Source organism: Medicago sativa, chromosome 2 (genome assembly GCF_051527215.1).
Source record: "Medicago sativa cultivar Bolivia chromosome 2, Bolivia_mono, whole genome shotgun sequence".
Lineage (NCBI taxonomy): Eukaryota > Viridiplantae > Streptophyta > Magnoliopsida > Fabales > Fabaceae > Medicago > Medicago sativa.
Window position 1 is genome coordinate 65,118,858 of NC_140750.1, and position 27,082 is coordinate 65,145,939.

Consider the following 27,082-nt stretch of genomic DNA (forward strand, 5'->3'; position numbering starts at 1 on the left):
GTTGTGATAGTGGAGGTTGTGATGCTGTTTTGGTGGATCGGTGGTGAGAAGATACGGGTTTCGAGTTGTGTGTGTGGTTGCGGTGATGCAGTAGGAAGACGGAGCATCGAAATCGTTTCTTATGGTTGTTTTCGGTGATGTTTAAACGGTGGCAAAATGGGTGGTGGCCAACGGGAGGGTTAGCGAGATTATTGGTGTTTGCATGGTGTGATGGAGATAGCTGCTTGCGTGATGGTTGGGGTTTTTTGAAGTTGTGGTTTTTGCGTGGTGGTATGGATGGGGTTAGGCTTGGATAATCTAGTTTTTGGATTTTGTGGCGGCTTGTGAGGATGTTTGAGTGATTTGGCACAACTTTTGTTTATGTTGTTGTGCGGAGGGTTGTCTTCGAATTTGGTGTTCCTTTTACTGTTTTCGAAGATAGTCCTTTGTTAGGTGATGTTTCCTGTGGGTTTTTCAGATTGTCTTAGATGCACGGGTCTATGGGTTTACAATTGGGTGCTCCCCATCTATCATTTGTATGTTGCTATTTTACGACTCCTGGCCTAACACCTCTTGTGCTGGTCAGGACTCGTTGTGATTTTAATAAATTTCATTTTAGCTTCTTCAAAAAAAACATGTCGTTAGGGTTTGATAAGAAATCAATTATATATGATAAGATAACAAAACATCACATTGACCCCTTTTTAAGGGTAATTTATTTTCACCCTTCAAAACCTATAAGAATTATAATGAAATAATTAAAAAACTAAATATAAAAAAAAAGATCGTTAAAAAAAATCAAAGAATTGATGTCAATTTGTATAAACGGTAATTTGTCATTTTAATTATTTTTTAAAATGACAAGTTAAAAAAAATTATGTCAAATCTAATCAAATAATAAATAATAAAATAAACTAAAAATAATATTAAAAACTATATAAAAAAGAGTTGGGTTAAAAATATTTAAACTAATTTGAAAAATATTTATGAAATTTGAAATCGTAAGTTGACCATCATATGATTTGAAAAAAAAATTATATTAGTCACAAAAATTAAATGATAAAATATAAACTGGAAATTTGGATTATAATTACAAAATTAATTTTAAAAAAATTAAAACTCAACTAATTTTACCGTTTTATATTATTTATTTGCATCCTATCACTATGTTATTTGATCATCTTAACTCGCGATATGATTGCATTTTTTTTAACAACATAGAATGGAATATATTAATTACGAGAAAAACATTCTGAAAAGCACACATGCAAAATCAGAACACAACAAGTTCGGAAACAACTACAAGACGCCAAACCCGACAAGGGGAAGTAGAAAATTAGAGGACAAAACTCAAACAAACTAAAGGATTAAGCCAAAAAAAGGAGTAGCATAATTCTATCCAAAATATGTTGTACCGATTCCTCCTTATTATTAAAAATCCTATTGTTTCTTTCTTTTCATATTACCCACACACTTGCAAACCAAATTAAATATAAAGTAAATTGAAGAGATTTTGAGTTACCACCAATCTTTCTAAACTTGATGAAGTGACCTGGCATCCGGTCTGGATCAGCTGCACAAATACTGATCCAAAACCTAATTAACTGCCAATTCAAACCCAAAAAATGGCAATTCAAAATGAGGTGATCCACAAACTCCACTACACCGCACCCAACTATATATAACTGAGGATTTTGTTGAAGTATGTCACGCTTATATTCGTTTTCGAAGAAGATGCCAAACAAACAATGTAACTTTCAAAGGAACTTGTTTATGCGACATTAAATCAGATAATGTTGAATGAACAGGTTGGTCCTCCGTAGTCAGCAAATGATAGACAACCTGTAAAACAACATCAAGATGGATAGCGCAACACTCCCATTACATTTTCTCCTCCCATGCAAACAACATCATCGCTGCTTCCAAGCCTCTCTCCCTTACCCCAATCAACTGCAAACATATCATTAACTGACATCAAATAGGTGTCATTTAAATCAAATTACCTATGAAATCTAACACTAAGAGGAATACCATCCAACCAATAATACATCCAAAAAAGAATGTAGCAATATTATTTCATATCGACTTCCTTAAGTTATCATAAAACCAATTAGCCACCCCTGAACCAATCTCTCTCTGAACTCCATCAGATCCTTCCACCAAGAAGAATTTTGACTCCCAATTTCGTTCATCCGACCTCCTACCTGCCCATAACGCGCTACCAAAACTCTATACTAAATACTCTTCATATCGACATACATCCTCCAACACCATTTTCCTGACAATGCAAGGTTAAATCCCCTCATCTTCCTAACCCTTAAACCTCCCACCTCCTTCCCTAAGAAAATCGAGTCCCCACTGACCCAAGAAATTTTCCTAGAATCCTCACCACAAAAAAAAATAATAATAAAGATTCAATATAGGAGATATGACGGACTTTAGGAGAATAAACCGACCTCCAAAAGAAAGAGACTTGCTTTTCCAACTTGACAGACGAGCTTTGATACAGTTTAATAAAGGAACCCAAAAATCCAACCTCTGCGTGTTACCACCTATAGGCAGACCAAGATACACAAATGGAAACCTCCTAGTCTTACAATTCAATGATTCATAACTATCACTGATTTTGATAACCAAGAATCCGCCACATTCACACCCACTAACATGTTTTTGTTAAAATTAACTTTCAATCCCAAGACATTCTCAAATTAGGGCCACACGTAAAAAACTGACCCAAATTAAAGTATCATCCAGAAACTGAAGATGACATAGTCAAATAGTTTCCCCACGACCAACACTTTAACCCATGAAAAATCCAAATGTAACCATGGTGGACATAATAATTTCAAACCCTTCAGAAGCAAGCAAAGAAAGAGGGTCACCTTGTCTCAATCCCTGCTCTAAAAGAACTTCTTTAGTTGGGTTGCTATTAACCAACACTAACATCGTTGCGGATCCAACACAAGACAACATCTACTTACGCCATAAAAAAGGAAAGTTTATCTTTCACATAACCTCTTCTAAATACTTCAACCAAATCATAAGCCTTTTCAAAATCTAATTTAAATAGCAACAATTTTTTTTTTTAACTTTTGAGCCTCATCAACCACCTCATTAGCTATTAGAATCCTGTCAAGGATTTGCATTCTTATAACAAAAGTAGAATGGGAGTCCAATATCACACTACCAATAATCTTCCTTAATTTGTTTGCCAAAACTTTTGCTAGAAATTTATACATACACCCATCCAAATAAATTGACCTAAATCATCCAATCGTTGAGGACTATCCACTTTCGAAATAAGAGTTATAAAAGTGCTATTGATTCCATTTGCAAGCTTATCATTTCGATGGAAATCAATAAACTGCATCATATCATTTTTAATCTCCTCCCAAAAATCCTTAATGAAACCAAAATTGATCTCATCCGACCTTGAACTCTTAAAGCTCTTAACGAAATTCTAGATATTTACATAGAGCCAACCCTTATTATTACATCGTTCTCATTACTTGTTTTGTTATTGTGGTACTTGTTGTTGTTGGAATCATGAGCAAAAGTGGATTAAGTGTCTGTTTGGTAGAGTGTTTCCTAAACATTTTTCTTCAAAATACCCCAATCAACTAGTTGCCTAGTATCACATCTCCTCTCATTGACATTTTGGTACCACCAAAATAAATCATGATACTTAAACTCTAAGATAGCCAAATTAGTTTTCCTCTCTTCTCTAATATCACAATAATTGATTGATATTTCTTTAGCTCTCAATCAAAATATGCTCATCAATCACTTTTTTCACAATAATTAGCCTTATATGTTTGATTTCTCCTATCATTTCCATGGTAATCCCTAGGGTTATTCTCATGATCCCTATGATACGTTTTCTCGTGACTATCCCTTTTACTACCGTTATCGTCATCTATGTCTCATTTATTCCTTTGTTTCAAACTTATATTCATTTTGAGAAGGTCTTATTTGATAATATTTCCTCTCTCTTTGGTTCCAAGCTCTTCTATCGATGCATTGATTTGAGTGTTCAACATGTTTGTTCACTTTGGTTCTAAGGTCTTATATGATACTCCTTCCCGTCTTATTTATAAGAAATATTTGACTTTGTTGATTCATTGCATAAATGATGTATTTGGTCGATATTCTAGACAAAATAAATCAATTATTCAATAAATCTAAAAAAGTCAATTTTTTCTTAGTACTTGGAGAAATTTAATTTTTTTAAAGTGAGGTTACCTTCTTAGGATTTGGTGCAAGTGCACAAGGTGTAATGGTAGATGAAGAAAAGAATAAGGCCATAAGGGATTGGCCAAAACCTAAATGAGTGATATTATGAGTTTGCATGGCCTTGCTAGCTTATATAGGAGTTTTTGTGTCTGATTTTAATACTTTTACCACTCCTTTGAATGACACCGTTAAGAAAAATGTTGCATTTAAGTGGGAAAAAGAGAAGAAGATGCATTTAGTACTTTAAAGGAAAAATTGAGACCAGAAAGGTGAGTTGTATTCTTGAAAAAAATTCGATATGCCATTAACCATAAGATAGAAAGCTAATGTAATGAACTTTCACGGAAGTAATCTCTAATATAAATCCTTCAAACTAGACTTCTCGATTGAGTTCATATTATGGATTTGTATGCCATAGACTTAATTTTACTTCTCTTCTTATGATTATGTGCTTATGAGACATCACTCTTATTATAGACATGGTTATTTGTTCAAATGCAATAGATTATGCTTAAGATGAGAGATGTTTGTTAGATAGATGCATGTTTAATTGGTCATTTGGGGGAGCATAACATCCTTGATATGTTGCAGAAACATTTATATTGGCCTAAGATGAAGCACAATGTACCAATTATGGTTGACACAAATGGTCGCTGTAACACCCCGTTTTCCCAACGTAAAAATTTCTTATTTAAAATCAGAGTTCAACAACTTTTAAACGGAATGCTACACTTCTTAAAAATTCATAAATTGAATAAATAACAATTTATTCTTCAAAATCATTGAACATAAGTAATTCAAAACTTCGCAGCGGAATTAGTTCATTCAACATAAAAAGTCTTTGGCACGCAGGCCTCATCAGAAAATCTCATAAGTCTTAGTTCAATATTTATTCATAAAAGTTCATAAACAATACGTAAGGAATATAAGTAAAGTTAAGTCCCATCCCGTTACGTATCAGAGCACCTAGACACACATGTGAGGAGTCCACTCACGACGCCTCTAATCTTGATTACCTTAGATTAATTCCTGAATCAGCGGCAGCGTTCTTCTTTCCTAAGTTCTTCTCCTCTTCTCTTGACTTTTCTCTTCTCTTCTCTTCTTTCTTGTTCTCCTCTTTTCCGGTAAACTCTTTCTAACCTGAGCTTCTCTATTTATAATACTAAACGCTCTTCCTAAATCTATTTTGGCCCAACAACTTATTCTTCTTTCTATTCTAACCCCCTTCTTATTTCTCTTACACCTCAAAACTACTCTATTCCTCATAATCTTATTTATTTCTAAATTAAATATATCTCTCCCCCACTTAATAATAATAATACACCAATAACAAATATATCTCTAACAAATAACAAATATATTTCTACACCAAATAACAAATATATCTATAACAAATAACAAATATATTTCTACACCAAATAACAAATATATCTATAACAAATAACAAATATATTTCTACACCAAATAACAATTATATTATGCTAGTAAATACCAACATATAACATAACAAAATATCACATAAATCATGTAAATCATACCAATCATATAAATATATTCTAAAACTAATTAAAATAATTAAATAAAAAGGAGGGCGTTACAGTCGTGCATTCCGCTCACACCCGTTGTGAATTGGTTTTGTGTTTGAGTCCCACAGTTAATATAATAAATTTTATAAATCCTTAATGAGGTGAGGTTATCGCATGAACATTTCTTTTTACCTGATGAAGCGCAACACAAGTACTAATTGTGGTTGACATAAATGGTTGTGCCTTCCGTTCACGCCCGTTGTGACTTGGTTTCGTGTTTGAATCCCACGGTTGATAGGTTATATAAATTTCATTGTAAATCTTCGATGAGGTTTGAGGTTATCACATGAACATTTCTTTTTGCCTAATGAAGCACAATGTACCAATTGTGGTTGACACAAATGGTTATGCCTTCCGCTCACACACGCTGTGACTTGGTTTCGTGTTTGAATCCCACCGTTGATAGGTTATACTAAATCTTCAATAAGGTTTGAGGTTATCACTAACCTTGCATGGAGATGTGCTCCCTAACCTAACTTGTTTGACAATAAGATGAAGCATGGTGTGTTAGAATTTCTTCTAATATTTTGTGGGCTACAATCAATTGTTGGTTTTGGTTTTAATAAAAACGGACTGATGTTGTGATCCATTTGATGATGCTTAGGCCCTAATAAAAGTGATCAATAAATATTGGGCTTTTGGGCACTTAATCTGATTTGTGTAGAAACATAGTGTAGGCCCAAACACTAGGCCCATGATGGGTGGTGCCTAGGGTTGCACGGTTATAAATAGAGAGGCTAGGTCCCCTTTGCCATCACTCTGACTATTCTGCTCATTAGTGGTTTGCCCCATTGAAAACCCTAAGTTTGGAGCATGTGAAAGGCAAAGGAAGACTCTGTCTTCAATCTCGGCGAATCCGGTCACCATGGTTTCCAAGTAAGTGTGTTTTAATTTCATATAATAACTCGATCTTTATGATTAAATTGTTTACATGTGGTATCAGAGCCTACTATTATATGATTTAGAACCCTAATTTTCTATTTTAAAGTTCATGGTTAACTTTTCCCAAATTAATCCGTACTTGGGATTTTATGGATCGTTGGTTTTTATTTATTGATAAGTTGGTTCACTTTATTGGATTGCAAATCGTAACATATATACTTACTCGTTTGCAAATTAATTTGTGTTGGCATGGCTATCATAATTAATCATTGTTTCATCAGCATGCGATTATAAGATTTTAACATCGGGCATCTTTTTCATGGCTTTTCAATTTTGATTATAACTTGATATGTGCTTTTGTGCGGTGGCTGTATTAAAAAAATTAATTACACTTTTGATTGACATCAGTATTATGTTACTGCCGTCACTTAATTCTGCACTATTGAGAATCAATATGATTTATAACAAAAACATACTCATAATGATTTTGTTATTTTTAATTTTATTGCGGTTTTCAAAAATATATCAATAGGTTGATGGTAGCCAATTATATTTTGATCATCGAGAAAGTAATTATCCTTCGGTTCTTGATTTTGATTATAACTTGCCATGAGTTTGATAATATGTGTTTTGCATCCTATGTGAGTTTTGATGGTAAATAGCTCTTTAGTTGCTATATTTTGGCTGCATGTTATTTGTTATTTGAGATTTTGCAAAGCAAAGTCGGTGTGATTTTGTTGTGCGACTTCCGATATTTCTTAAGAAAATTATTGTATGCTTGGGAACATGAATACTCCTTTTGGATTGATATATTTATAAAGGGTTAAGGGCATTGATTGTGCTACTTGATTTCGTCACTAACTCATGAAGGTAGTTAAACAATGTGTATATATTTATGTGTACTGATTGAGGCTTTTTATGCTTTTACACGAATCAAGTTTTATGGTATTTATGTGAACTAGTAAGAGATATTGATTTTCAATTTTATGCTATGATTTTTATGTTTTAATTTGGACATAATTTATATTCATATTTTGGCATGAATTGATTGAATCCATGTACTACTAAAGTGACATTTTTTGGATATTAATATGGATCGGAAAAGGATGCTTCTCATCATGCAATTGAATTCAAGTTTCTAAAGTGGATATGGATATCGATTAATTTTGAGTGATATGTTTCTAAAAATTTAGAATTAAATCTTTTCACTTTGCTCATTTTTTTTAATATCGTTGCCATATCTTGGAATTTGACATTCTTTTCACCTTGGTATTTTTTGGGCTGGTATATTTATATATATGGTCTGTACTTCATGGTGAATTTGCATATTATTTAAAAGGTTCAATTTTGTTTCCAAGATTTGTTCTTATTTTAAGCATACATTTTGAAGTTTTGAATTAAAATATATTTTTTTTTACTTTTAATATTCAATTTGAATTATTGAAATTGTTTCAATTTTTAAAATCATATGGTTGATAGGAAAATTAAATATTTCCTATTCTTTTTTTTTTGAAGGAAAATATATCCTATTCTTATTCTTATGTGTTTGGTTTTGCTTATTTGGCAAACAATTTTCAATCAACATGAAGTTACTTGAACAAGAGTTTTGATTGTTTTCTTCATTTTGGTAAATTTCCTTAATCTATATGAAAGATGATTTGGGTTTAATAATTGTTTGCTCAATTATTATTAATTTTATATGTTCCATAGATGAATTAATACGTGTGAAAATGGTACATTGATCCAATTTTTGTGTGTCTCCTTCATTTATGTTTATGGTTACTTTCTTTATATGTGGCCATTGTTTCTACTCTTTTATTTGAGTGGATTTGAGATTTGGTTTATTCTTAGATTGAATTTGCTTTAAGAATATGTTTATCATAATTGAATTACAACTGCATATGTGGATCCAGTGATAATTTTGAGTAGTCACGTGCAAATTAAAATCTATGTATTTTTGTGCTACTCCTTTTGATGTTGAGTTTGTCACTGCAAATTGATTTTACATTTGTTTATATTGGCAAAAGGTTTGCGGTTTTTGAAACATTTTTCACATGTTGTGATTCATTATGTATGTGCATCTAGTGTGTATAAACATTGACATGATTACTATATGAATATTCCATCAAGCATAATTTTATTTTATCTCAAATCTAGAAGGAAACATCATGATTAATATTTGATGGATCAAACTTTGCATATTTAAGAGGATTTGATTTAATTTTGATGGATTGATTTGTTTTGAAATTTAAGTAATTTGATTGGGATTAATTTCCAAACATTTGGGAATAAATTTTATTTTGCGAAATGTGTAAATATTTGGTGTCAATTAAATATGAGAATCTTATAGAATTTGAACTCATACATTTTCAAGGATGTGAGTCTAAAATATTATATGTGAAAATCTCTTTTATAGAAGTGAATTATTCTATTAAAGTGTTGTAATTGTGAAATTACTTTAGACTCAATTTTGTCAATATCACCAAATACCAATGTATATGAATTTATTTTGTATAAATTCTATATTGCCTTGTTCTTATTGGTATGCTCGCTTGTGGAATATCATAAAAGTTAATTTTTTGAGCAATTCTGAAGGCAATTGAAAACTATTATCCTTGTATTGTATTGATATATTATTGGAGTCTTTCTTTTGTTATACTGGTTTGTTGTTGAATTATGAACCAATTGAGATGACAATATGCCAAATTGTGCGGAACTTTCTTTAAGTCATCGAAGCTTAATGACTCTACAAGGAGAATTGATTACACTTTTCGAGGTTAGACATGATTTAATTAATTTAAATTCTTTTATTGAATTTGATTACACATGTTCCCTTATTTTATAGGGGATGGGCATATCCTATTGGTGTAATATTAATTGACATGACCATTGTGTGATAGAGAATATAGTTGAATATTTGTTTAAATATTTTAAAAATCTTGGATTGATAATCCAACTATCATTCTCTATCAAGTGAGAGAATCTTACATGTCAATTATCTATAAATGAGAAACAAATATCATTTGTTGATGAATAATCTTTTGATTATTATGAAGACTTACATTGAGGATATTATAATCTTTTCTTAAATAATTTTGACTCTTTTGTCTTTTATCCCCAATGGTGGTGAAATTCAAGTCTCATATATTTCCGCTGCGTAGGTAATTGATTTAAATCATTACTTGTTAATGAGATTATGAGTTTAGCGGTAATAGTACTCTTCCAAAATATAGCACATGATTATATGTTGATTTTCTTTTATGTGCTTTCAACGTACTTTTCTACCGCATTGCATCAAACAAAATTATGACGAATGCAAATTGAAACGATATTGACCAGTTTAGATGCATTTAAATGATGCATAATTTTTCTGTGTCATATTTTGACAAGAGTAATTGATTCCTATGCAAAATGAATTTCTTGCATTGATATAGGTCGTTACCACCAAAGTGGGACCGCCTCTATTGATTGATTGATGAAATTTCCTTTTGTAGTTTGAGGAATATTTTTAATTGTAACATGTAGTTTCCTGCCCAAAGGTGGTTATTGCATTTTACAATTAAAAGTTTATTTGGGATAAGTTATTGGAGAATGTTTTGAACTAAGGAATTTGCCTGCCCAAATGTGACAAATTTCTGAATTCAATACATGCTCATTGATTAACTTACCTGAGGTTTTGACTGGGGTTATAACCTTAGTTTGTACATTCTGCCCAAATGTGATTGTACAATTATATTGGCCTCATTGTGATAGCTTGTTTATTTTGAGCTATATCTTGTCAAAAGATATATTTTGATGCATTCATGTTTTGTCTCATATATTTCCTCAATGGATAATTGTTATGCTTTTATTATGCATGCTCATTGATTAACTTATATAAGATGGAGTTATTGGAGTATATGTTGAACCAATGAATTTGTCTGCCCAAAGATGACAATTTCCCAAGTTCAATGTATCCTCATTGATTAATTCATTTGAGGTTTTGGCTTGGGTTTCGACCTTAGTTTGTGCATTCTGCCCAAAGATGATTGTACAATTATATTGGCCTCGTTATAATAGCTTGTTTATTTTAAGCTATATCTTGTCTTATGACGTCTTATGACATATTTTAATTCATTCATTTTTTTCCTTATCAATGAATGATTGTTTTACTTCCATCGAGATCTTAACCGAGTCAAACCGTAAGAAATGGAAGTAAGATCTGGAGTTATCTCTAGGAGAACATGTCTGAACTGAAATAACCTTTTGGTAAGTGGGAGATGACTCACAAGTTAAAGTATCTGACCATAATGGTCTCCATGTGTCAATGAAAAGTTATGGGACGTAAAAATCTGACAATGTTGTAATTTAGGAGTAATTGTGAAGTCAGTGGGAGATGTCAACTTAATTTGAAATTAATATGATCTAGGAGTAATTGTGAAGTCAGTGGGAGATGTCACCATAATTTAACATTCTAGTTTTGAACTTGTCTTGAAAAATATTTTTCATGTACCTTCCTTTAGGATGAATTTTGTTGGAAAACTTTTGTTTTAGTTTTACCCTTGGAGGTAGAAAACAAAGTTTGATATTAAACTCACATAACCTTGTTTCATCCTTTGTTCATCTATATAAATTTTCTCTAATAGATGGTTCGTGACTCCCTGGATCTTTTATTGATGGTTTAAATAAGTTGTCTTTGACTTCACATAACCTTGTTTTGTCTTTTGCTGTCAAAACTTTTGTTGCTATAAGGTCTAATGTTGAGGAATACATCCTTTCCTTTATGGCATAAGCACTTGGATCATAATTATTGGGGGAAAGGGCTGAGAAATTAATCAAAGTAAATATTCTACCTTTCTTAAAGTTTGATGATCCAGGTACTTGTGTGGATTGCATTAGAAGCAAGTTTACTAAAACCAATGGTCACAACTAGCATTTTTGAACACTTAGAAATTGTCAAAATTGAAATTAGTGGCTCCCAACTCCTATAATTTATGGTAATAAATTATTTATTACATTCATTGGCTCCCGAACTTTGATGTTAATTGTTCTTTTAACCAAATGACTTAGATTCATTGTTTTCAAGAGTCACTTTGAATAACACGAATACTGTGAATTCTTTTGATGTCTTTGGTTAGTGGGAGTTTGAATTTTATCTTATCAATTTTGTGATGATGAATTTTTTCTTTCACTTATTTTCTTTGATATATTGATGTGAATTTCCATTCAATTTAATTATTGATGATGAGATGAATTCTTGTATATATCAAATATCAACTGTGAAAAATTATAGCTCAGTGTTGAAGGGATCACTATGCCGGTGATCGACACTATTTTGGAGCTGAGGCATTACATGTGAAAAATTTGAGCTCAATGTTAGCAGGATCTTTGTGCCGGCTGTTAACATTATTTTGGAGCTGATGTATTATGTGTGAAAATTAGAGCTCAGTGTCGTTCGGATCACTATGCCGGTGATTGACACTATTTTGGAGCTGAGGCAATGTGGTTTTCCGTGGACCACATAATTTCTCTGGCTTTAAAGCATTTGAGAGAAATCACATAATTTCTTTGGCTTTAAGCATTTGAGAGAAATCACATAATTTCTCTGGCTTTAAGACATTGAGAGAAATTAAGGACCGACAATGAAAATGATAGTATGGTCGATGATCACGTTGACATATCATTTCTTGCTACACTCTACACAGATGACTAGTCGACGGAATTGGTGATATTTGTAACCATGGAAGGTGTTGTATCAATTAAGGATATAACTACCGCCATGATTCGATATCATTTAGTTCTTAGTTGGACAGAGTCTTTATTAAGTGTTGCATCATGGGATCATGTAGTGGCCACGTTAGGAAGTTTGTTATCAGTCCGAGAATAGTTTTCAAAAAAAAATTATTTTTAAATTTTTATTTTTATTTTATTTTTAAAATACACAATTGATTTTGCCCAAGTGGGAGAATGTTAGAATTTCTTCTAATATTTTGTGGGCTACAATCAATTGTTGGTTTTGGTTTTAATAAAAACAGACTGATGTTGTGATCCATTTGATGATGCTTAGGCCCTAATAAAAGTGATCAATAAATATTGGGCTTTTGGGCAATTAATCTGATTTGTGTAGAAACATAGTGTAGGCCCAAACACTAGGCCCATGATGGGTGGTGCCTAGGGTTGCACGGTTATAAATAGAGAGGCTAGGTCCCCTTTGCCATCACTCTGACTATTCTGCTCATTAGTGGTTTGCCCCATTGAAAACCCTAAGTTTGGAGCATGTGAAAGGCAAAGGAAGACTTTGTCTTCAATCTCGGCGAATCCAGCCACCATGGTTTCCAAGTAAGTGTGTTCTAATTTCATATAATAACTCGATCTTTATGATTAAATTGTTTACATGGTGTGCATTTCTTCTTTTTATGAGTTGATAGGTCCATGGATTTGCTTTTGGGTCCACCAAGAACAAACATGGTCGTGATACCATTTTGTTTTCGTTGGTTGTTTATGACGGGACATTTCATTCCTTGTCATGTATAAATTTGATGATGCATGTCATATTGCTAGTTTGTTTTTGTAAGAGCTTGTGAAATCACACAATATACCCAAATCCATTGTTTCACACATGGACACTTAAGTTTTTGAGTCATTTTTGGAAAATCTTATCCACTAAAATAGGTACCAGATCACATAGGATACCTAGAAACTCCACTTGATATGCTTCCGCTACATCTTAGTGACGATGCTTTGAGTAGGGATGTCAAAACAAAAGAGCCAGGCACGTTAAAGACTTACATGCTAAAGTGAAGGTCAATATTGAAAAGAAAATGGAATGCTATATACCCAAAATTGACATCAAGACTAGAAAAAAAATGGTATTTGAACTCAGTAATATGGTCTTGGTTCACATAAGGAAGATGTTTTCCTCCATAATAAAATCCAAGCTTCAACCAGGAGTGATGCATATAAGTTTGAGGTTTGTAATAAATTGGTCCCTTTAAGTTATTTTAGTCACACATAATTTAAGTTATTTTGGTTACACATAAGTCCTTTAAGTTTGTAAACATTTTGAATTTAGTCCTTCTGTTAACCAAACATTACAAAAACGATGATGTGGCAGAAGAACTAAATCTAAAATGTTTACAAATTTAAAGGACTTGTGTGTGACAAAAATAACTTAAAGGACCAATCTGTAACAAACCTCAAACTTAAATGACTCATGTATGACCAAAATAACTTAAAGGACGTTGCTATATGGTACGAGAGATTTAATGCACGACTCATGCACGACATGCCATAACACACACTTTGCTCGGTGAATGACCTTCTTCTTGTTGGTTTATGGTTTTATAAGATAAAGATGAACTAAGACATATAAAATATAATATAATAAACTAAGATAATCTAAAATTGTTGTCGGTAGTAGCACCATCATCTTCCCTCACCGATAAAAGCATCACAACCCCTAAGATGCTCCAAATTCATGTTTTATTTGGTGAATCAGCTTAGTTAAACATAAATCATCATGAGATCAAGTGCCAAATGCCAAAGCATTATTGTCTAACAAGATTAATTACTGAGAGAAATAGTTTGTGCAATTTCAACGAAAATTTTGTCGTGCCTTTTATCATTTTCCTAACTTAAATAATCAAATATGTTACGAACCTAAAACTTAAAGGACCTAGCTATAATCCTTTATTATAAAAGCCTAACTTGATGTGCTGGCACTTTAGCCCTAATCAATCAAGTTTTTCCCTCCTAAACCGTCATTAATTGCAAGGCTTATCTCCCAACCACCCACTTCCTCTTGGGCTCATTTATCGTGACCTTTCATGTACATCTTTCAACCAATCAAATCCTTTTCTTTCCCACTTCTCCCTCACAGCCCAATATATGTACAATGACCAATTAACTTACTGCTAAAAACGTGCCCTTTTTATTGGTAACTGAGTGATGGAGCAGATCAAGGAATAAACTGTTGTGTTGAGAACATCAGAAGTCCTCAAACAGAATGAACGGCAGAAGTTGTGAAAGAGAACAACAATTCTTTCTCCCTCATAGAACTTCTCTTCTCTTCATCATCTCCTCTCCCAATTTTTTTTTATCTCTTTTCATCTTCATCTCCCTCATAGAACAATAGTTTACTCACACTCATAGCCACCACTTCCAGCCACCACATGAGGATGAATCGTAAGATTATTTCCCTCTCTCAAAATCAAAATCTGGAAATCATTTGCATCTCCATATGTTGGTTTCAACTCATGGCAACATATTGAATTTGTACCTGTTCCATTCGATGCCCGTTCCTCCTTTTTTTTAATCATTCAATCAGCATGCTTCTTTTAAAATATTGCACTCATAACTTTTTTGTTTTTATCTTTGTTCACAGCTCCATTGGATCCAAATCCAATCACTGATTTGGATAAGTTCGTGAGGTTTTCCATATGTTTGCAATTCTGATGCAAATTTTTAAATTTTGGCTCACTCATAAATTATCATCTAATAGTGGAATGTGACGTTGAAGCCCTATTTGTGTTGAATTGCTTGAAAGGTACATTTTTGGGTCTGTTTCTATTATATTCAATTCCTGTTTATACAAATTTTGTTGTAATGGATTTTGTTAATTCTTTTTGCACGGTTCCATTGGATCCGAATCTAATCATTTATTCTTTTTGCTGGTTTGTGTATCTATCACACATGGGTTTGCTATTTGTTTATAATGTATTTCGTTTGAATCAGGCTTTCACATATGTTGCACTATGGGAACATGTCATAACAGATCCTGCTTATATGTAGCTCTTAAGGCTTAACTGGCGTACCTATCTTTTTATGTTTTGTTTGACGCAAGATGTGTTTTCTGTTGATTCAGATTTTATGTCGAATATGTTACATGTGATGTTGTGCAAGGTTTGTAAAAGCAACAAGATTATCAATTGAAATGATGGGATTTTTGCTAGAGGATAATAGTTGTAAAACTAAATTGATTATTGTTGTTTGAGTTAGTATTTAATTCATATTCGAGTATAGAATTAGTTTTATTGACATTCAAATCAGTTTCAGAAAAAAATATTGCAACTCATGCCTCTATATGTACCTTAATGACGTTTCTATTTAAAAAATTAAACAAGTTTTGTTTGTATTCAACTTAAAAAATATGGGGTTGTTGTTTTCTGAACTGCCATTTTTATATTAACATAAATATATGCCCATTTTGTTCCATTTGTATGCATATAAGATCTATTTTTTGGGACATCATTTTTTTGGCAGTTGTTACAATGATACGTGTAATTAATTTCATTATCAGACTCTAAGCACATTAGTACTGCTCAATGCACATAGCCAAAAAATACATAGAGCCACCATGAATGAGCATAAACCAACTGATGTAAGCATTAACTGATGGTTCCATAGCACATCAGAATTGCAACTACTAATTTGAATTCTTTGTTTGATTGTATTCTTTTTGGGGGAATTTGAACCATTTTATACATGAGATTGGTTACATGTATGCATATAAGATCTATCACGCATGGGCAGTTGAATTTCCATTCCCCCAAAAGACTCTTCAACTCCCTAATCTCATTGTGGACAATTGTCAAAATGGTTCAAATTCCTTCTGCATCAACTACATGTATAAATAGTGGTCTGCCCATGCGTTTTTATCACTGCAGCAATCATCCATTCGTTCAAATTTTGAACTGATGGCTGGACTTGATGTTATTTGTTGGCATGGCATTACTTGAGAGGTATCATGCTATTTATTTGTGTTAACTATAGTTTATTCAAATCAGTTTGTTCTAACCATTTATATCGTTCAAAGTTTGTTCTAACTATTGAAGGAGTTGATTCCAATAATAAGGACAAAGTTGGTGCAGCCGATTCAGATGTAACACCGATTAGCAAGTCTTTGGATGACATTGATGTGGGTGGATGTGAAGCATCGAGCACAAAAGAACCAAAATTGGTGTCTGCTTCAAAGGTAGCTGCAGTTGCTCCTGTTGTGACTCCGAACACTCCAAACTCCTTGGGAAAGAGAGCAGCTGAGAGTGTGGTTCCAGTTGTTGATGTCGATGTCGCTTAATTTGATGGATCCACACCGAGAGCCAAAACTGGTCCGTGTGAAGATCGAAGCTGAGAAGTGAAGTCTTTTGCAAAATTTTCAACTACCAGTAGTGTTGCTGATGTCCAAGTCCGTTGTCCTTTCATTCTGTTTTGTTTTGGTTTTTAATTGTCGCATTGAAATCTTCGGTTGCATTTTGTTGCCATACTTATTTCGTTTTTATGTTTGACATTCTGTAATGTTGTTTTTGGTTTGCGTCAATGGCTTTTTTGCTTTAACTGAAGACTTGAATTATCTAACGTGTTTTGAAAGTAGTATGATCCATAGGCACTTTGTTTCATGCGCTTAAATATTAATGCGTATTTATATATATATATATATATATTTTTTTTGAAAGCATTATATACGGTCTGCTAGACGCCTAGACGTAAACAATGGTCTGCATGTTTCAATCTTAGCACCTTCTGAAAACATTAGATAGAATAGTATATCAAATAACAATAAGTATTAGTTTCAATCTTAGTACCTTCTGGTAGATGACAGCTGCATTTATATTACAAACAACTTTACAAATTTACCACTTTTATCTCTCAAATAAAAAAAAATTACCACTATTAGAATAGAAGCATTAACCCTCCCAAATGCACCGTAATAATAAGCAGTAGATAGAATAGTTAGCAACCTATATGCTTCGTGTAACCGGCTATTTTTGAACCTTAGCCATTCATTTAAACAGTGTTGGAATTACTCAATTTCATGTGACTGTTATAGTGCAGAAAAATTGCACTATATAATGTGCCTAAACAAGGATTATTCATTGAAATATAAGCCAAGTATTAAAATACACGATAAAAACAAGTTTGATTACTCAGTTTAATTGAGCTATGGAAAAATAAACTGAAATGGTCTGATTTATGAAAAATGAGGTAAGTCTTGCACCTACACCAACTTATTTCTACCATTAGATAAATATGTCTTAGTAGAAAATATATTTAAATGTAACATCAAAAATGTGGTCTACAAAGAAATATTCTAAAATGTATTTTAGTTGGTTCCTGTGACATTATTATTGTGTTTTTTGTACTATTAGTTTTATTTCAAATGTAATTTGCTTGCTTTGTTGATATTCTAACGTGAAGTTTTTATTTCACTTTACGCTGTCAAACATTATAACAGACCCGTGCGATAGCACGGGTCAAGAGTCTAGTTTAGCCTAAATTAGTGCTACATTCTATGTTAGTCTAGGAAACCAATCTAAAGTCTAATTAAATGATAGACAGGACATGCCGACATTCTTTAATTAGAGATGCAAGTATGTAAACCATTTTTCATTTGTACATACAAATGCGACAAAATTGTCTAAGATTCTTCAATGCTGAAGGAAGATAAAGACCAAATATTTAAAATTAGGTTTAGATAGCAAAATGTAACTTTCTAATTTTTGACAGAGAACAAATTATCCCTTAAAATAATTCATATCACATGTTTTGTAAAATATTACTAGGTGGACACATGATAAAAATACATATCGTACACACAAAATTATATCCTTTTCTGGGTAAAAGTTGAGGTAGGAGCTAAAGAATTTCAGTTTTCTTTCATCCCTAAGACGTACGTTATTTTTTCAGACGCAATCTTCATACAAAATTCTATCCATTTGTGGTTTTTTTATCTCCTAAACTAGAAGCAATCTTCACTCCTTTTATAAAAATATTTATTTTTCATAGGTTCCACGCATCAAAACTAATCTTATTTGAGACGTTTGCCATATTGTGAGAATATAGTATATTCTTCTACACTCTTTTTTTTTTGTTACAATATTCTTCTACACTCTTGGTACAAATATATACTAATTTTTTAATAGAGAATAACTTTTAAAGATGGTACTCCCACGATGGCAAAAGTTATTATGCATAAGGATTTCTTTATGCATGGTGCATAAGCAAATCAGAACCATTAGATCAAGGACAGGTGTTATAATCTGGTGCTTCAACTCAAACAGAAGCCAACACAATAACATAGCGAGTACCTCACACGCGCTCACCAAAATCACCACCACCACAACCACCTCCATCAACGACGGCGAAAAACTCATCTCCAGTCACCGACGAAAAAGTCGTCTCCGGTCTCAGCACAATACTCGTCGCATCAATTCAAGAAGCCAAAGACAAAATCTCCCAAATCGAATACGTTTTCTGCTCCCAACTCTACCCTAATTTTCAATCCACTTCCAAAAACTCCGACACAAAACGCTGTCGTATCATCGAACTCGAACACGAACTCGACGAAGGCATGGCGCTTCAGAAGAATCTCCTTGATCTAACTCGTTCAAAAGATTCTTTACTGAAATCGTGCGAAGAGAAGCAAAAAACGCGCAATTGTTAGGGAAAATCGTTGATTTGGAAGAGAGATTAAGGTTGAAGGTGAAGGATGTTCAGGTTTTGGAATTGAAATGTGATGAGAATGAGGGTTTGTGTAGGAAATTGGTTGAAGAAGTTGAATTGTTGAAGTGTGAGGTTAAGGATGAGAAATTGAAGAGGAATCGTTTGAATGAAGCGTATAAGAGACTTAAATTGATGAGAAATTGATGAGAAATTGAAAAAGGTTGGTCTTAATGAGGAGAATATGATTAGGGAGAGTGATTTTTGGAAATGGACTTTGTGTTTGCGATGGATTCGTCTCCTCTGTCTTCTCCGACGAAGGTTTCTTGCTGTGAATTGATGAAAAAGAAAATTCAAAACCATTAAGTACATCTAATGGTTTTGGAGTACAGCTCACAGAAACCATTTCGACAGCAAAATGATTTTGGAGACCACGGAAACCATTTTCACTGCAAAATGGTTTTGGAATACAACTCACATAAACCATTTCCACAGCAAAATGGTTTTGAAACCAACTCACAGAAACCATAGCCATAGCAAAACCATTAGACAATTATTTTGGTTTCTCATAGAAGACTATCAAAACCATTAAACCATAATTATGGTTTCAGTAATAATTTCAGTGTATAACATCTTAATCATTATTCAAAACCATCTAACAATAATAATTTCATTAAAAACCATTACAAAATTATCTTGGTTTCACATACATGATTATCAAAACCATTAAACCATAATTATGGTTTCAGTAATAATTTCAGTGTTAAACAACGTTCCAGTAAAGAAACTCATAATCCATACTCATTTCTCTCTCTAACTCAATAAAAGCTTATTCAAAACAGCTTATTTTGTGCAAAATAGCTGTTTTGCACAAATAAGCTGTTTTGTATAAATAAGTTGTTTTGAATAAGCTGTTTTGCACAAATAAGCTATTTTGTATAAATAAGATGTTTCGAATAAGCTGTTTTGTATAAATAAGATGTTTTGAATAAGCTGTTTTGCACAAATAAGCTGTTTTGTATAAATAAGTTGTTTTGAATAAGCTGTTTTGCACAAATAAGCTATTTTGTATAAATAAGTTGTTTCGAATAAGCTGTTTTGCATAAATAAACTGTTTTGAATAAGTTGTTTTGCATAAATATGTTGTTTTGCATAAATAAGTTGTTTTGAATAAGTTGTTTTTTAAATTGAAATCGGAATAAGCTGTTTTGTATAAATAAGCTGTTTTGCACAAATAAGCTGTTTTGTATAAATAAGTTGTTTTGAATAAGCTGTTTTGCACAAATAAGCTATTTTGTATAAATAAGTTGTTTCGAATAAGCTGTTTTGCATAAATAAGCTGTTTTGAATAAGTTGTTTTGCATAAATAAGTTGTTTTGGATAAGTTGTTTTTTAAAATGAAATCGAAATAAGTTGTTTTGTATAAATAAGCTATTTTGAATAAGTTGTTTTTACACAAATAAGCTGTTTTGTATAAATAAGTTGTTTTGAATAAGTTGTTTTGCACAAATAAGCTATTTTGTATAAATAAGTTGTTTCGAATAAGCTGTTTTGCATAAATAAGCTGTTTTGAATAAGTTGTTTTGCATAAATATGTTGTTTTGCATAAATAAGTTGTTTTTTAAAATGAAATCGGAATAAGCTGTTTTGTATAAATAAGCTGTTTTGAATATGCTGTTTTAAACAAATAAGCTGTTTTGCATAAATAAGCTGTTTTGATTAAGCGGTTTTAAAAAAGTGATCCTAATAAGCTGGGTGTAGAAAGTGGTTTTAAAAAATTATAATATGGGGCTCTATTAGGCCCACAAATAAATAGATTTTATAGTGGGCTTGACCCCAAATAATTCTTTTCACTTGGGGTGTAGAAAGCAAATTATGTTGGGTGTAGAAAGCAATTATACACGATGCATAAGGATCTCCTTATGCACCATAATCACACCCCTCCCACGATCATGTATTAAGTAACAGAGTTGATTGTTTTAAATATATCAGTAAACAATTTTGATATTTAACATCTTTAATTATCTATTAAAAAAATTATAAAAATTGATATCTTAAAAATATTTTTCGAGGCAAATCCAACATCATATATGTTACTACTGCATCCGGTCACTATTATAATCGAATATTCATTTTTTTTTCCAGTTTTATTAAATAACGAGATATTCTTGCATGAACTTTTACGTAAGAGATTATTCTTACATCCAACCAATAAAAATATGACACATGTTATTAACTTTAAAAAAAATGTGATTTTAATTAAGGAAATGGAAACAATAAATGGTGGCTGGTGGTTTTTGTTGGTTAAAGAAAGTGGAAAAAGGAGAGAGGAATATTAAAAATAATGAGAAAAAATTATGATATTAATTATTTTTATTATTTTAATGAGATGTTTGATTTTAATTGGTTGAGTGTAAGAATGATCTCTTAGGTAAGAGTTCATGTAAGAATATCTGAATTATATAAGGGTTTTGCTAGAAGACACCCTTTATGAAGGTGTCTTTTAGCAAGTTATCCTATATGCATTTGCTAATTGCTAAAAGACACCAACTAATTTTTATGAAGGTGTCTTTTAGCAAGTTATAACTAAAAAGTTGATAATCACACCTTGAGGTGTGAATTGCTAAAAGACACATTCATGGGTGTCTTCTAGCAAAACTCATTATATAAACTAAATACATCAATTAATATAGTCCAAATAACATGCATTACCAAATTTATATATCTTTGTATATTAATAGAAAAATATGATCAAATGTGTTATCTGAATAAAGTATATATAGTTAAACTATGCCAATTAGTATAAGATGGAGAGTCATTTTTTTGGCGAATGATAAAGGGAGAAAAAGAACCCTAGGAACATAGCTCAGTATGTGACATCAAGCCTCAACCGAATCTCTAAATCCGGGGGACAAGCCTGCCAAAAGTTCACTCTTAATCTTGAAGGTTGTCCGAGCTTGGCTTAAAAATATGCGTAGCAGTTGCCTTCTCTAAATACATTTTGGAATGAAATCTTAGGAATATGCTCATTTAAACCAAAAATCTTCACAAATAAAGAAGCATACACATACATATGCGAGTGATTCAAATGTTAAACACGATGCACATCATTTTGTAATGAATAAAAGTTATGTATCCTTTCAAATAAATATCAATGCAAAAATGATTTTATATTATATATAAAGAGAATACATGATTTTAAAGTGGTTTTTTTACTTTCAATTTTATCCTTAAATAAATTTGTCTATAAGAATGTTATATTATATTGTTTGTGTCATTAAAAATATAAAAATTTATATTATATTTTTTATACGGTTAGTGTCATTGAAAAAAATAAGTATAGTTTGTTACAATATAAAAGTGCAAAATATATATACCTATAATTTTAGTCTAAATCAAAACAATTCAAATCATAATATCATAAAAACTATCGTTCTTAATTTATGCTCTCTTAGTTTCAAAATACATGTTGCAGTCAACGACTTCACACATGTCAATGTACAACTTTGATCGTTAATATATTTAATTATCTAAAGTAAAAAATATAAAAATTTAATATTTTGAAAATATTCAAGGAGACAAATCGAACAACATCTTACATACTAATATTTTTATTTATTTATTAGTTAAAAAATATGGTTAAAATAAGTTATGTAAATAGTACAAATTGAGTATAATACTTTAGAATGAAGAAAGTATACGTTAAGGTAATAAAAAATGGGACAGACTTCCTTCAAAAAAAAATAAAAAATGGGACAGACGTGCACTTAACTTAGTTAACATAAATTTGATCAATTAATAAGTTAGAAAATGTGACACCCCTTAACATAGGTAATTGGTAAGTTAATTAAGTTTGAAGTCCCTAAATAAATGGTACCACTTTGTCCAGTCTAACACGTACACATACGTACCTACAACAACAAGAAACTCCTTTCGGTTCTTTTAATATTTCTTATAACATGTTTTGTGTTGTGTTCAACTTTCTTCATTAGAGTTTAGACCTTTCTCTCTCCTACATTTCTATGTTCTTTTAGACGTGGACGCTTCCTCCATCACATAACAAACAGGTTTCATCTCTCTACTAAATTCTTCATCATCACTATGATCTACTACATAGATTAATTACTATATATATTTATATTTATATTTCTTGTCACGTTAATTCTCACCTTCACATGCATGGTACTTTTCTTTCCTTTTTTATGTTATCAATGTTTTAACAAACATTCATTGTTTTCTCCTTTTTATGTTTGATTCTTTTCACGATCATTTTCTTTCCCTTTCAAAGCGTTTTTGGTTCAACACATCTATCAATAATAACAGTTTCAACAATTAGATTATTTTTGTTTCAGCTTAGATCGTTGTTTTATTTTTTTTATGTTCATGTTTTTTTATTTTTTGACAGAAAATATGTTCTTGTTGAAGAATTTAGAATACTAATATTTAATATTCATTGGTCAATTTCTTCGATTATTTTTATGCTAATGTTTGTCTGTATGGTTAGTTTTGATCATTTAATTATCAGTTTCTTTATTGATGCGTTACCCGTTTGATTTTGAAACTGCAATTTATTAGTATATAATGAATAATATCACTTCAAAAATATTTGACTGCAATTTTATTCAATTTTAATTTTTGATGTTGATTCAACAGAAAATTATCAGTGGCTTAAAGATTGTTGAGAAGTGAGAAGATATATGATAAGGGTCAATTTTGGAAGCTTCAAATTGTTAAATTGATTGATGAAGAGTTATCAAATTATGTTTCAATGATTCATGGAATGTAGAATTTATCCATTATGATGAAAATGGGAATCTTAAACATGGAAAAGAAATGGTTATATCCTCTAATTGCTACTTCTGCTTTTTGTATGCTTTTTCTAGTAACATCCTTTAACATGGGACTTGTTTCATCAATTCATTCAATCAATTCACTTTTCTTTTTTCTACCATCACATTCACATAGAAACCAAACATCTTCACTTGCTTTTGTTGAAAAAAAGATTTCTCCTTCTCCGGCTCCCGTTAAGCCTTCAACCCCTCGTTTCGCTTATTTGATTTCGGGTTCCAAAGGCGACTTGGAAAAGCTTTGGAGAACTCTTCATGCACTTTATCATCCGTTAAATCATTATGTTGTTCATTTAGACCTCGAGGCGCCCTTGGAGGAAAGGTTGGAACTTGCTTCTAGAATCGAAAAACAGCATATCTTTAATGAGGTTGGGAATGTGTTTGTAATCTCAAAGGCTAATATGGTTACTTACCGTGGACCGACGATGGTTGCTAATACTCTTCATGCTTGTGCTATTTTGCTCAAGAGAAGTAAAGATTGGGATTGGTTCATTAATCTTAGTGCTTCTGATTATCCACTTATCACTCAAGATGGTTAGTTTTTTAATCTTGTATGATTCTTTCTATTAGTATTTTAATCTGGTTTATAATGATTCTTAGAAGTTAGAATTATATGGTTATAAAATTGTGCAGATCTACTATATTCTTTCTCAAATTTGGATAGAAGCCTTAACTTCATCGAGCATACAAGTCGGTTAGGATGGAAGCTGTAAGTCTTTTCTTCTGTCTTTCTATGTAACATAAACAACTTGACGTGTAAATAATGAATTATTTTGTCTGTATGATGAGATATGAGACATGGATGTGTACATAACGATGAACTGGACTATACCGTGCAGGGATAAACGAGCGATGCCTATAATAGTAGATCCGGGGCTTTACCAGTCAACAAAGCAGGATGTGTTTTGGGTCAATCCTAAGAGAGCTTTGCCAACTGCATTTAAGCTATTCACTGGTTGGTTTCTCCCTTCACAACTTTATTTCTTTGTCCGTATAATAATGAGTTTAATTTTGCCATGCTGTCGGTGTAAAGAGTTTCAACCAATCATATTTATGACTTCAAAAGTAGTTGCGATTACAGTTAAATGTTTTTAATGATTAACAATTATGATTGATCTGGAGTTGTAAAAACCTTTACATTGACAGCGCATATGAATTCAATCATATAAATAGTTGAGTGATTGATCAAGTTTCTCTGAAGGTTACTTATGCAAATTTGAAGAACAATGATCTAAGAGTATCAAAATTGTTATATGCTATAGTTTGCAGATACTACTTTTCTGATACTTCAAAAACTATTAGTTATCTGGTTCCTTTAATTGTCTTCTAGGAAACAGGTTCTTAAGACACAATTACAATATATGCATGTTTCATTTATAACACATTGTTTTTATAATCTGTGAAATGTGTTTGTTTTATGAAAGATTCTTCTTTTGTACAAACAATATGCCATTCTTTTACCTGATAGATGGAGGAGTGAAGATTTATCAATCTTAAGCACTAAGTCAAACAATGACCCTTTTAGGGTCTGTTTGGATTGATTTATTCGAGATTATCTGTTGGCATAAGACTTGTGTTACTGTTTGAAAGAGCTTATGGAAGAAACTTATGATATGTCCATAAGCTGCTTTCACCTTATTTGTATAAGCTCCTCAAGGCAGCTTACGAAAACAGCTTGTATGATGACACGTTTACTTTATTTCATCTTTTATTATAGAAATAGCTTATACATAAACACTTATGATAAGCGTGAGTGCTATAAGCACTTAGTTAAGTTGATAATCCAAGCAGGGCTTAGTGTAACCTCATTTACTTTTGAAAGTATTTTTTGTTGAATTATTGTAGCTTCATTGTAGGTTCAGCATGGATGGTTTTATCCCGCGACTTTGTGGAATTTGTTGTATGGGGTTGGGATAATCTACCAAGAACCCTTCTCATGTACTACGCAAATTTTCTCTCTTCCCCGGAAGGCTACTTTCAAACCGTAGCGTGCAATGTGCCCGAATTATCAAAAACCGTTGTTAACACCGACTTGCATTATATATCATGGGACGTTCCTCCTAAACAACACCCTCACATCCTAAACATAAACGACACAGACAAAATGATCGCGAGCGGTGCTGCCTTTGCTAGGAAATTCAAACAAGACGATCCAGCCATGGATTTGATCGATAAAAAATTACTCAAAAAGAGACATGGACTATTCACTTTAGGTGGTTGGTGCTCTGGTAAACCAAAATGTACCGAGGTTGGAAACATGTATAAACTCAAACCTGGTCCGGGGGCTCAAAGGCTTCAAAAACTTATAGCTGGAATAACATTGAAGGCTAAATCGGGTCAGGATCAGTGTAAATAGATCCTGTTGGAAATTTTCATGGTTGGAGATGGATGAAATGTTATTTTGTATAGCCAAAGTGTTTGGAATGAGGTTGAAGTGCAATTGCATTTCATTCATAATATAAGCTTGATGGTCATGTAAAATCCAAGGCATTGATTTAGCTATATGCTATATAGTTGCCTCTACATAAAAGGGCCTAATATGGCATGACTCATGAGGATCATCTTTTATTTTTATAGGTCCTTTTACATAGAGGTTACATCATTTTTTGGGTCAATGAATTTTATAATTTTTTTCCATCATTATTGATACTTTATACATCATGTTTCATGAATCATGATCTTTTTGCTTTCCTATAGACAAGTGAATTTTGAAGCATTATATATATTTAGGTTCAAATAGCCAGAAACTATACGAGACATTCATTTATTTATCATTAGTTAGACATTCATTTTGAATCATGATTTTATTGATTCCTTGGAAAAAAAATCCGAGTTGATACCATTAAATGTGATTTTAATTGGATTGACTCATTTGGTTTTATTTAACCTACACATAATTATTTATTGATATCCCATGTCAATGTAACATATTAAATTTAAAGCTTCTTTAAAATAAAATAAAAAAACTAAACAACATTAACATATATGACATATAATACTATTTTTTTTAGGGAAACATATAATATTATATAAATTAAAATTAGGAAGTCATAATAATCAACTGTGATAAAAAAAAATGAAATAGTAACAAAAATATTATATTAGATTCATCAATATTATTAAAAATAACAAATAAAAAAT

General features: G+C 31.8%; 1 protein-coding gene and 1 long non-coding RNA gene across 4 annotated transcripts; both read left to right on the top strand.

Moving 5' to 3' along the window:
* The first annotated feature begins 14,326 nt into the window (after positions 1–14,326).
* On the top strand, positions 14,327–17,063 carry LOC146949729 (uncharacterized). 2 transcript variants are annotated; one of them, XR_015027369.1, is made up of 3 exons: positions 14,327–14,843; positions 15,043–15,204; positions 16,325–17,063. It is a non-coding gene; the product is annotated as an uncharacterized LOC146949729 (long non-coding RNA). The 2 variants fall into 2 exon arrangements; XR_015027368.1 differs by having other exon boundaries at positions 14,329–14,843; positions 15,393–17,063.
* A 6,002-nt stretch (positions 17,064–23,065) lies between these two features.
* Positions 23,066–26,613, top strand: LOC146949730 (beta-glucuronosyltransferase GlcAT14A-like). 2 transcript variants are annotated; one of them, XM_085745665.1, is made up of 5 exons: positions 23,066–23,276; positions 23,748–24,475; positions 24,575–24,650; positions 24,781–24,896; positions 25,798–26,613. In XM_085745665.1, the coding sequence occupies exons 2-5, from the start codon at positions 23,893–23,895 to the stop codon at positions 26,295–26,297; spliced, it is 1,275 nt and encodes a 424-aa protein (XP_085601791.1). In that variant the 5' UTR covers positions 23,066–23,276; positions 23,748–23,892; the 3' UTR covers positions 26,298–26,613. The 2 variants fall into 2 exon arrangements, with proteins under 2 accessions (XP_085601791.1, XP_085601790.1); XM_085745664.1 differs by having other exon boundaries at positions 23,066–23,161.
* Positions 26,614–27,082: the final 469 nt, after the last annotated feature.